The sequence below is a fragment of the Zeus faber genome, assembly GCF_960531495.2.
Source record: "Zeus faber genome assembly, chromosome: 12".
Lineage (NCBI taxonomy): Eukaryota > Metazoa > Chordata > Actinopteri > Zeiformes > Zeidae > Zeus > Zeus faber.
The window spans coordinates 8482143-8495096 of record NC_137196.1 but is presented as its reverse complement, the minus strand read 5'-3'; the positions used below and the strand labels follow the sequence as shown (position 1 = coordinate 8495096).

At 43.9% G+C, this 12954-nt stretch overlaps 1 protein-coding gene across 1 annotated transcript in view; it reads left to right on the top strand.

The window, feature by feature from the left end:
• Window positions 1-11055, top strand: part of LOC307237857 (CMP-N-acetylneuraminate-beta-1,4-galactoside alpha-2,3-sialyltransferase-like) — a 42719-nt gene extending 31664 nt beyond the window's left edge. The window contains exons 10-12 of the mRNA XM_080010640.1: window positions 5287-5433; window positions 8507-8653; window positions 10918-11055. Coding sequence (XP_079866766.1) covers window positions 5287-5433; window positions 8507-8653; window positions 10918-11007 — 384 coding nt within the window. The 3' untranslated portion in view covers window positions 11008-11055. The remainder of the gene's footprint in view (window positions 1-5286; window positions 5434-8506; window positions 8654-10917) is intronic.
• The last annotated feature ends 1899 nt before the right edge of the window (window positions 11056-12954 follow it).

The window sequence follows — 12954 nt, the reverse complement described above, 5'->3', positions numbered from 1 at the left end:
CATGTCTGATAACACAGTGGTCAATTTCACAGTGTAACTGGAAGGATCTTCCACAAACAGAACGCGGCTAATTTCATTCCAGCTTTTAGGGTTCTTGAGGTTGACGAGCCTTTTCTTCACGCCATTTGGAGTGCAACCCACATCCCAAACTGTAAAACAAGGCTTGCTAAGTACAAACTTTTGTCGAAGATGTTTGTCTTTATAGTTTTTACTTTTGGGGGGTGGAATAAATTCTGTGTGAAATATGTGACCTATAGCCACCATCGAGCCAAAATAATACATATTATGTCGGCATGTGTTTTGAAGAGTCTTGCTCATTACGTGTTACTAGTGCATACCCGACCAAAACATGCCTGTTCGATGCACTGCGGGCGTGACTCAGTCGCAGACGCAGTGCATGCCTGTTCAAGATAATTGAAGGTCAGACAGGCAGATTCCTTTCTTTATGACTGCGGACTTAAATGACTCAATCGCGGAGCTCCGAAGCTGACCCCCACTGCTACACAGAGCTGAGCGGCTGAGCTGTCCGCTTGTTGTTAATTAATGTGTCATCTGTACGTGTCCAAATTGCACCAAATTCGACACTGCACGTCCTTGGGTCCCCAGCAATAAACCCGCCATGTGTGAAGGTGATCGTATGAACGGTTGTCAAGATAATCGAAGGACAGACAGACAGACATAGATTCCTTCCTTTATTTTATAGTTAGATGATTGTGGGTCTTCTCAATGGAGGGGAGGAGTAAGGAGGCTGCGATGCCTAATGTCATGTTCACAGGGTTTAAATATAAATCCCTGTTAGTCATTACAGCCTCCAGGTGCTTAAGTACCTCTTTTTGACCTGGTTGTATATTTTCCATGAGCAATTGGTTGTTTTGGTGATTTGGCTTTGGAACATGATGGGTGTCCCATACTTTCAGTAATGGTTCATTGTTTGGGTTTGAATCTTTTGTGTTCTAAACTCTTGCCTTTTCCATCATCCTTTCTGTTCTTTTTGATCCCGTACTTATCCGGCTATACAGTACAATTCTCCTTAGTCTCTGACATTGTTTGCTCTAATCCTGCCCTTAAAGCTCACAGCTACACAAATCCATTTGAACCCGTGTAGAGCTCCTCTTGCAATTCACCACTTTGCTTGTCCTCGAGAGATTGGCCAATCGTGTTTTCACGGTGTTCTATTTCTGGAAATGCGTAAACAATATCTCCTAAAAAGAGCATAACTAGTGGGGTATTTGTAAGTTGGGTCTGAAGTAGGTTGTGAAAATAACTTCTTTGGGACTTAACAGTGTTGATAATCTATAAACGCACCCTAAGATATTGCTCACAAACACAGTTACAAGCTTGTTGCTCTGTGTGAGGAAACGGTGTTTACTAGAATCACTTCTCAACAGGTCCTGCACGTGTTTTGTGGCAGCTGTCCGCTTGCCAGTTGGGCTTGAAGTTGCTTTAGTGTAAATTACACAAGCTTTGCCTTGCTTAACATGTGTAGCCATTCAGACCATTCCTGACTTATTTCACCCCCTCTAAACCGTTCGCCTTTATGGAACCACTCAATACAGCAGTGATGGTGTTTTGTATTGGTTTTTTTATTGGTATATTCAATACAGTGATCCCTCAGTGGAAGCTTGCTCATAGGGACTGTCAAACTGTGACTGGATTTATGGGAGAGAGGTTTTAGAGTTGGGGGTTCAGCAACAGGACCTCATCGCTGCTTACCTGCTGCGGCATGGATCCGTCTTGGTTACATTTCCCACTGCGAGGCAAAGCACCGTGGCCATTCTTATCTCCACGCTCTACTGCCACGCTTGGCCCAGTCATCCATAAAGATTACTTTACCCCCTTGACAATTGCTGGCCTCAGATGCACTGCCCATAACTCTTGGACCCCTGACAAGATCTGGCACTTTTTGCCACATAAGATCACTGGATGATAATGACCCCAAAGGATTTATTTTATTTATTTTTTTGGCTCTTGATTCATTCAGGATGACATTTGTGTTGACGGGAACTTTGGCTATGTGCCAAGCAAAGCAGAAAGCTGAAAAACTTGACTGTTTTTTTTTTTTTGTTGTTTTTTGTTTTTTTTTACTGCATGTCCCAAACACTCAAATCATAGATGAGTGACTTTATCTGGGTATCTGCCGCCTAATTAAACATACATAGGTTTATATATATGGATACATAGAACCATTTGTTTTAAAGTGTTATATCCCAGTTCTCCCATAGTACAGTTCCAGTTATGTATTCAGAAAAATCAATGTCTATTAACTCAGCCGTACCCTTTTTAATATTCAGTGGGTCAAAGTCAGCACCTGGGTTTAGTTTTATTGAGGAGCGCTTGTGCTGAAAGGCCATCAGGTATGATGGCCAAGGTCAACACTAGTGTAACTGTACTAGTGTGTCTAATGGCGGGATCTGAACCCTCGTACCATTCTGTCTCCCTGCTATGCAAACAATTACCTCTTCCAATTAATGGTTGTTTTAACAGGTGCTCCATCGGCTTGCACAGTCTTTCGGACACACTTTAAATCTAATAGCGCAGACCAACCTTACCATAATGCTGTCGCATGAGAAGGGAAAGAGCCATTTCCCCTCCAAGCCCGACCCCGACAGTACGTCGACCAGCGACGCCTCCCTGTTGACCTTGATGCCTTTGTAGCTATTTTTTTTGTGACCGTGTCAATGAGTGGCCAGCGAGTGGGTCAGGAGCACCCCACAGCTTCCTCTCCTGCCTGTGGGTCTGACATAGGTCTTGTCGCTGATGCACTTGGGGTTTCCCAGACACACACGCAACACACATGCTGAGGGCAGCGTTCAGCCCACAGTGGAAACCACATCCTGTTCCCCAGGGGCTTGTTGTAGGGGGCAGCCAGGGAAACCCCACCAGCCTTGTCAGCAAATAATAAAAAGCCACTCCCAGGTTTCCTTTGATGCTGACCTACCATTTCATTCATCCAGATAGAAAATAAGATTGTACTTGCCTCATGGAACCGCCACAATTGATTTTGTGTGGTAATATCAAGAAGTTCATTCTCACATTCTCAGAGTGAATCAAAGGTTTGATTCACTCTGAAGGCCCCCCCCAACTCTATCAAGATTTATTTCTCCAATTTTTCTTAGATATTTGCTGGCATGTATTTACATCAATGTAGTGGCTAATGCAGTAACAGCTCCAAAGATCTGGGTTCAAATTTAATTTTGGGTTCTCCCCGCCCCCATGATAATGGTGGGTTTTTTCAACATGGTTCGGCTAATTGTCTGCTGGGGTAGGCTCTCGTGACCCTGTCTAGGGAAAGTGTTAAGTCAAAACAGCCAATGGGCTGCTGCCAAGTAAAGTTGGTCATATGTCATGGAGGTAGTGATGTGCCCAGTACTTAGTTTGGCTTAGCTGCCGCTGCATTTGAAGGCCAATTGCTCATGTGAGTTTTGTGGTCGAACTTGCGTTGTTTTGGCATTGGTGAATTGGTATTCTTTTGTTTTCACTACAAAACAGTTTATGCTGTATTACATGTTTTTAACACGGGATTTGCTGAGCATACATGCTTTTTGTTTTTGTTTTTCTCTCAAAAAGTCCCATCCCTCCAGAAATGCCTGGTAACCTCCCAGTCCAACCACAGTCCTCTCCTGTTTGTCATTGTATAGCGCTGTAATCGCAAAAGATGAATGGCAACGGCCTGGCCTTGAGTCAGCCGAATCGTTGTCAAAGGTGGGTCAAAGTCGAGCAAGAATTGTATTCACTCGATTTGAACCGGTGACCTCGAAGTAGCGAGCAAACAGAATCCAGGTAACCGTTACCCCGACTGGAAATATTTGATCAGTCTCATGCAGCAAGCTTACTGAAAGTGCTCAGACCTACCCCTCTAATTGGCCTTGAACAATTCTCCCTGCCAGCTGTACTTTTTCCTTCATTTGTCTGAATCCCCTCAAATTAATGTGTGTGTGTGTGTGTGTGTGTGTGTGTGTGTGTGTGTGTGTGTGTATGTGTATGTGTATGTGTATGTGTGTGTGTGTGTGTGTGTGTGTGTGTGTGTGTGTGTGTGTGTGTGTTCTATTGCCTTCCCTCCTTTTAAGGGAAAAGACTCGTTACTCTTTTGCTCAACATACGCATCGCTTATAGATGCTGGTGCAAATTTGCATGCACGCACACACACACATCACACAGCGTGCACCTGAACTGCACGCCAAACAGATTCCTGGCAAACACAAGCTGTGTTGACAGAAGAGATGAGCTGCCGCTCCTGTTACAGCTTGCCAAAGGAACAGTGCAGGGCCTTGGTTCAAAAACAAGCCGCCACTGTCGTAGTCACAAAGCCGGACCCACTGTAGTTGCTTCTGTCAATACACACACACACACACAGAAACTGACACATACTCACACACCGAGTCACGCATTGCTGTATAAAAGGCAGTAGGGCGGGTGCCTGACTATTTGAACAGGTGAATCCCATTTACATCTGCTGCCCCCTTGGCTTCAAGTCTGTCAGACTAGGCCGCGGAGGCCTGTTTACGGCGGACACTGTTCTCACTGTCACTTTTTAGATTTGTTTAATTTGTTTAATACTTTTTGTTCAGTAGAATTTTCTATATTGTTTTTGTGTAAATATTAAAATCGAATTAGTTTCATGGCATATCGTCATACACCTTATTAGATCTTTTTATCAACATCCCGAAATTTGCTTGGCTGGCTTGGGGAATGTGCGTGCGTGCCTGTGTGTGTGTGTGGCATTAAATCAACATAATTCAGTTCAGGTGTGTGCCTGTCTGACTGGTTGCCCCGACAACTGGCGATAATTTCCGCACATAGAAGGTCATGGTGTGATTTATACCACTTCCTGTGCCACTTCCCCACATAACCTCAGGTGTAGGGGAAAGGTTGCCCCCTAAATGCTGATTCTAGGTCACTCCGGCCGCGAGTCCACTGCTGCTACCATGGTGGCAATTACACATGTACTCCAGGTTAGCCCCCTCACCCTGAAAAGCCCAAAAGCCATTTTCCTAATCAGCGGTACCAGCAGTCTGTTGACATTGCCTTTTGTGTTCAATGTCAGTGTTCCGGAGGATAATGTGTCTTTGAAGTTTAGCTGCTGTCTTTAGCAGAGGAGCCATCACATGGATAAGTCTGCGTTCTGTTAACTGTGACACAAACCGACATTGTAGGTGGGGAGGGGGGTGGACAAGTCTAGAACATCACCAAAATCAGGGATTCTGTTTGGAACAAGTCTAGAACATCACCAAAATCAGGATTTCTCTTTGTAATCTAACCTGCTTCCCCTCCCTCTGTCATGTGCAGCGGGGCACGGAGGGTTTCTGGAAGTCTGTGGCCCACTACGTGCCCAGGGAGCCCACCGAGATGAGGATCCTCAACCCCTACTTCATCCAGGAGGCCGCCTTCCAGTTCATAGGCCTGCCACACAACAACGGTGTCATGGGCAAAGGGGTGAGTTTGAAATGTACCAAAAAATAAGTCGAGTCAGCCTTTGTACTGCCCAAACTCTTGATTGGCCATTTCTTTAGTTACCCTCTCACAACACTTCTGTGGCCATCGCCCGGAAATGAAACATTTGAAGAGACTCATGGAGTGTTCTGGAATGACAGAGGAGGATATTAAAGGGCTTATTAACTGGCCAACAGCTACAAGTAAACTGCCTTTTGAAGGGAACCGTCGCTGTGTCTCCAAAAGCCATAAAATTCTGGAACACAAAGCCGTATCTCTGGCGGATGTGAGCCTGCTTTTCAGAGGACGGTGAAAGAAACTAAAACAAAACGCTTCAGTGATTTGGGTCCCAAATTACTGATTAAGGCGGTGTTTGGCTTTCCCGCTGAAAACAATGTCTACACTCTGTTTGACACAGGCTTTGACCGCTAAGCTGGCGCAACAGGTCGCGATCTTCCAGTGTCTTTTCTATAGATCCACACTGTGAAGGAAATTAAAACAAGTTGGTCGGCGTGCAGGGCCACCTTTTTTAAAAAATAAATAAATAAATAAATAAAATTTTAAAAAATCCTGCCGACCCGACACTGGAAGTCCGAAGCCAAGGTCGAGGCAAACCTTTAATGGTGGCTCATGTGCGTTTGTGCCAGCGGCGCTGTTTGCATTCATGTGTTCCTGCTTTGAGTGTGCAGTCGCCCTGAGTGGGTCTGTCCGCATGTGTGGAACGGAGGGTGGGGGGGTGCATAAGGAGGGTATCACCCTAACTTCTGCCCTCTGGGGCTACCACCAAAACACCCCTACTTGAACTCTGCTCCACAACATGTGTTCAACACGTGTGTGTGTGTGTGTGTGTGTGTGTGTGTGTGTGTGTGTGTGTGTGTGTGTGTGTGTGTGTGTGTGTGTGTGTGTGTGTGTGTGTGTGTGTGTGTGTGTGTGTGTGTGTGTGTGTGTGTGTGTGCGGTGACAGTTTAGTCTTATGCAATGCGGGGTTTGAGTTATGTATGGCACGACGCATTCTTGTCATAACATTCTGTCCTAGTAATGTGTGTGTTAGTGTGTCTGTTTATGCGTCATGTCATTTATTAAATTGGGTGTGTGTGCACGCGCGCTCATGTATGTGTGTGTCTGAATGAAAGCGCTCAGTAGGGGGTTGGTCTGCCTACCAGTTAAGTCTCTCCTCACCCGGAGGGTTCCAAATCAGCCTAATGATATAAATGACCCCCCCAACGCTGCTTTACACGAACACACACATACGTGCACACACAGTCATTGTCCATCTCTTTTTTGGGGTTTTTGTACTCTTGTTTTCTCTCACTTTCTCTCCCTCTGTCTTTACTTCACACACATGCGTAATCTTCCACACTCCCTCCATTAGCCTTGCAGAGTCCACACCAGAGGACAAAGCTCTCACAATGTTGATCAGTAAAGGATAGGTTCGATATTATTTTCAATCCAGGCCTTGCCATCCTTTATAACTGTTCATAGCACAACCCTTTGTGAGAAACTTACCTCTCTGCTGCAGCTTCTTTTTGCGCTTACATGCAGTCCAAAAAAGTAAAGTGAAAAAGAATGTTGGAAAACTGACATTAGTCACCTGTGTCTCTAACTGTTTTAACATGTTTTAAGAAACAGTAATATCATGTTTTATTTAAAACAACTTTTTGCGCAATGCAACTCCAAAGCGTAATGTTGGCTTGCCAATAGGAAGCAACACAGCTTTCTGTTTCTAGTCTCTGTCAGTGTGGAAGTGGCCAAAAGGAGCTGATTTGTGTAAGTGCAAAAGGGTCTATTTTCAATGCATGTTTTCCCTGGTGTATATAAAGACATATGAAGACTGTCTTGGCTATATTGTCAGCTTCCTATTTTCAAAAACGATACAAAGTTTTTACTTTGCCCTCGTGCAATGCGTTTAAACAGTGAGAAGCTGCAGCAGAGTGGTTCTCAGAGTTTCTCAATAGTAAAGCGTTGAGAGAGGTTGTGCTATGAACATTTATTTATTGATTAGGCCCTTACCCTAACCCAGGGCTCGACATTCACTTTTTGAGGCACTTGTCCTTCAGACAAGGAAATTTACCTTCCACTTGTCCAGGCAAAAAGTAACTTGTCCCCGGAAAAATGACAATAATTCACTTTTTTCATTTTGTTTGCGAATGCAGAATTAGGAATTCCAACAAACAAACAGTTGAAAGCATCCAAACAGTGTCAACTTGTAAAGGATTCAGTTTATGAATTTTATTAAAGGGGCTTTATATAAAGTTTTCACCTCAACAAATAATTGTCATATTCATTTAGAATGTATATAACAATAGGCAATGCAGAGTGACACCACTGAATGTTCAGATAGATAATGGGTGACCTGTTTTCACTATTTCATTTTTCTCATAACAAACCAGTATTCAAAATGGCATATGGCTATTGTGTTTTGTATTTGAGCCATTTTACAGTTCTTAAGCGCTGCCTTATCTTTATAGCCAACTCATCACACTCTTGACACAACTATAAATATCCGAGTAATGAGTGGCACATACCGTGATATCCTTGGCGATATGACCAAAAATTATATCACGATAAAATATTTCATACCATTCGATAACCATATTTATCACTATATACAGTATATCAAATAATTTAAATATATAATATGATTAAAAAACACCATCTGTTAGATGTTTTTTTATATAGATAAAGAAGACAGTTGTATTCCATGATGCATTTTAATAACACTGTTGTTGGTGGATAAATTGATTGGCTTTTCCCTTTCCTCTTGACTAACGCTTCTATAAACGAAAAAATCTGCGAAAGATTTTGACATTGAGGGAAAAAATATTGCAATTATTATCACGATAGTTTTATTGCCCAGCACGAGGGTATTTTTGTTTTTGTTTATGAATTTTAACTTGTCTAGTAGGGCATGTAAATTTCTCTTGCACGTGCCCTACAAAAATCCACTTGTCTGCGACAAGCGGGCAAGCGTCAATGAGGAGCCCTGCCTTAACCCTATCTGTTAATAAGAAATGATGCGATTCAACCATTGTACAGCAGGCAGTGGATTCATTAAAAATGTGTTTGTGCCCTGCAGAACATTCCTACCTTGGGGACGGTCGCCATCACCATGGCGCTGCATAACTGCGACGAGGTGGCGGTGGCCGGCTTTGGCTACGACATGAACACGCCCCACGCACCCCTGCACTACTACGAGACTGTAAAGATGTCCGCCATCAAAGAGGTTGGTGTCCCACGCTCCAGCCTTAGAGTGGAGCCTGTCTCATTAATGCAGGGAGGGAAATTATCAATCGGGCGATGAAATCGTTATGCAATAAATGTCTTAACATGATGTAAGATTTCACTTTCCAAAAGATGTGTGTAAACAGCAACTCATGCAAACCAAGGACAGCTCATCTTCTATATTATATGTTGGCTTTTAAAGACTCTGTTGGGCATTGTCCCTACAGTTTTATTGTCTGCAATTTGACATTGAGGAAATAAAAAAAGAAAATATATGTAATCTCGGATCATATTTTCCTTTGTCTGCCTGGTGTTGCTCAGTCTGTCTGTAAGAATCAGGTTTATCAGGAATGAACTTTCCAGGTGTATTTTGTGCACTCCAACCTGCCTATTTGTGCAGAGTTTATGGCCTTTTCCTGCTTCTCGCCCCAGCTACACACTGCAGTCACTTTCAAGAAACATGAAATAATAAATCACAATTTACAATATGCCAGGTATTGCATATTATTATGAATCAGAAACTTTGTTATACAGTTACATTCTGGCTACACGCCAAGACTCTAGAATTTCTTTTTTGGTTTATACAAGATAAAGTCTTGAGAGCCAACAACTCCTTTCCCTTCCTGCTTCTTCAGGTTCAGTCAACCGGCAAACCTGTCGATTGAAAAGTATTTCCAGCTTAGCCAGCGCCCTAGAAAAGTACTTTGATTTATGCAGGGGTTTTATGAACTCTTTGCTATGTTTCCAGTATCTTGCTCTTTACGTTGTTGTCTTTACTTTCCACGGCCGTTTCTCCTAAATGTCCCCATGACCAATTCCACCCACTGTCCATGAGTGTTTTCCGCCTCGGTGTTTACACCGACGCACGGCGGAATCAAAGATGTCACAGGTCTTGCCGGCGTGTGACCCATGAGCTCAGTATGATGATAACCTTTGTCTAAACTGGCGCTGGACCCGTGGCCTTTGCCACGATCGTCAGCAGCAGCATCATCATCCGTTGCACATGGCTAACTATTGGAAACGACTTTCCCTATATTGTTTCGAAAACATATTAATTTGATGGCACAGAAGCCATAACATTCCACTGGGACCACTAGAAACGTGGTGGTTAATGAATGTCATCATAATAAACTGTATTGGTGTTGCCAATTTTAAAAGCTGCTTATAAAATGCGTTAAAAAAGCTAAGTTGAGTGAGGTCTGTTAACCGGGATCTATCCATCAATCGATTGATTGGATTAATTTTCCCATTGTATTGTAGTTATCCTGGTTACAGCTAATTTCAGTCTTTGATTACACTTTGGCTCAGCATAGAGATGTGCTGTGACGAGGCGATCTGGTCTGGCGCACGCACGCACACACACACACACACACACACACACACACACGCTCTCCCCCACTCCTCCGTACCGACAGTGTTCCAGGTCACGCTGCTTCCCATAGCTCTCACTTTCCTACGCTGCTTTGGCTCCCAGCGGTTCCGCTATCTGGAGGTTCCGGTCGGGAGGGAGGGATTGGTTTATTGAGGAGCCAGACGGGCTTGGAAGGGAAGAGTCTTTGAAAAGTCCTCAGCTGGGGGTCACTGGACTGGAGGCAGCTGTGGGCCCCGTCTCAGCCCTACCTTGCCCGACCCAAGCCCTCCACTCTTCTCCGTCTGTTCTCTCTGGCGCCATCCCTCTGCTCTTTCTAATGTGTTCTCTGACCGTTACCCTGTATATATTTCCTCAGTAACCCTAGAGGAACCGTATGCTTCTGGTTTCATGTTGGCCCGACTGCACCGATCAATGCTGACCTGGCATGGCCTTGCAAACACACACACACACACACACACACACACACACACACACACACACACACAAATGCACATCATTAAAACCCTACATACATATATCTGTGGTTCTCTACTGATCGGCCTTGATCCAATGGATCGCTGGTGTATACTTCCACTTCTGCAAACATCTATATGAATATAAGTGTACAGATTTTCCGGTGCTGCGCTTTTATTTTGAAACGCTGCTTCCAACTGCGGCGTTTGGCTGCCGTGACGTCTGATCAAATCCAAGCAAATCTTAACACATTGTCACCTTTCCAGTGGTTCGAATCCCACTTGATGTTTGTGTCGTTGTGACTCAATGACTTTAGGACAAAAGTGGATCCTGATCGCCTGACTGGTTGCGAACCACTGAGGATGAGTAGGTCAGGGCGATCACGTTTAACTGATCTCAAAACCCCTCCTCTGTTCTCGCTCTCTCTCTCTCACCTGTAGTCGTGGACGCACAACATATCCAAGGAGAAGGAGTTCCTGCGCAAGCTGGTGAAGGCTAACGTCATCACCGACCTGACGCACGGCATCTGAGTTTACAACACCCATGCACACAAGGTGACACACAACGTCAACCACGCGGACTTGAGGGTTTTCTACTGCCTTTCCTTAAAAGAACATCAAAACAGGATGCCGAGAAAATAGGAAAACCCCATGTGGGGGTGGGCCCCAGTCGCATAAGAGGAGATTGGAATCGTCATTGCGGGGGAAGAGATGCACACACGCGTGCCTTCTGAACCGAACGGTTTGAGAGGCCGATTCAAGCAGGAACCCCTCCTCCCCCCCCCCCCCCCCCCCCCTCAGGCTGGACAGCGGAGTGAGGACCACATGGAACGAGGACCAAAAGACTGACCGGCGAGCTAGACTGAGAAAGACTTGACAGGCGGGGAAAAAGGAGAATAAAATCTTGACTCTGTAGGGATCGGTTAGGATCACCAGTGCCAAACGTACCTCGTACAAAGGGGAGGGGGGAGAGGGAACCCCCCCCACCCCCTCTGTTTTTTTTAAATTTTATTTTATTTTTTTTGCTGCCTGAATGTATTCACTTCCCAGAGTGTAAATATCAAAGATTTTTACTGTGCTTTCGAACCAGCTGAACGTTCCACACGTCCTCCTCCCTCATCATCATCATCATCATCATCGATTCCTTCACTCACTCACGTTTTTTGTTTTTCTTACTCTCTAACCTTCTCCTTCTCCATTCCTCCTCCCATCTCCCTTTATATTTTGACCCCCACCCCCCATCACTGGACTGGCCTCATCTGGCCTCATCACCCGATCCCAAACGATGACAATTGCAATCAGAATGATTGATTTTTTTTTTTTGTTTGTTTTGTTTTTTTTAAGGCGTGTTGAGTATTTATTTCCGCATTGTGGTGTTTTCAGGTCCCGATCGCTCGGTCACAGGCAGGCCTGACCCTCTTTCGCACTCTGTTTCTTTTCCTCGGTCGACCATGTGCTTCCTTAAAGAGTTGGTTGCATGTTCAACGACAGTACGAAACTACACATTTTCAATCATCTGACACCCATTTTTTTTTTTTTTTTTTACATTTTGGCAACTCTGACAGATAGTTTTAATGTTTTGATGAAATGGGAACCCTGAGAGATAGTGCTATGCTACGCTGACTCAGCGTCGTCTGCTGTCGGGATGAAGTCACCCTGGACTACAAGGTGTTAAACGCGCATGAAGGGTGTGTTTTTGTTTTGAACATTTTTATTCGTAGCGAGTTGACGCGTGTATTTCTGTTATAAAAGTGAACCTCGATAACAATCTTACATTTTTGCTGTGCGGTACAAATTGATGGTAGGTGTTTTAACGGTCACAAAAGGCCCTCTACCCAATCGTGAGTCCATATTGACATTTTCTTTTACTTTTATTTTTTTTATTTATCGGATTACAGCCGAAACATTAAGACGGGCAGTTTCAAGCTATGATTTGAGGGCGTTTTTATATTAGAATAAAAATAAAGATGTTGGATATTTATTTTTATGCCAAACAAAAAACAACCAAGGCTTCACAGACCGCAGCATCTGTTCCAAAGGAAACCACAGAGCCATCTTTTTAATTTTTAATTGGTTTTAATGTTTGTCTATCATATTGACCTTTTTAATTTCCTTTTGTCGATACAATTCTTGCTCGCTTGTTTTCTTACAAGTGGCGATAACGCCATAATGAAGGCGAGACGTGAATCCTGATCCAACACTTGCCAGGGGGACGATTGTGCCGCAAAAAAAAACGTAAAGTTTCTTTGCGCTATGAGATAACACTTTTTTTTTTTGTTTTCTTCCTTTTTCCAGAGAATTGTTCAACGGACAGGTTTTTTTTTGGTTTCATTTTTTACGAGAATAACCCTCTGGCGACAATATAAAATACAATACTTCAATAAACATTTCAGTATTCCAGCGTTGCTTCATCCAGTATTGGGCAGCCTCTCCCTCCGCTTCCTGACAACAAACACTACAACGTCAACACATCGGACG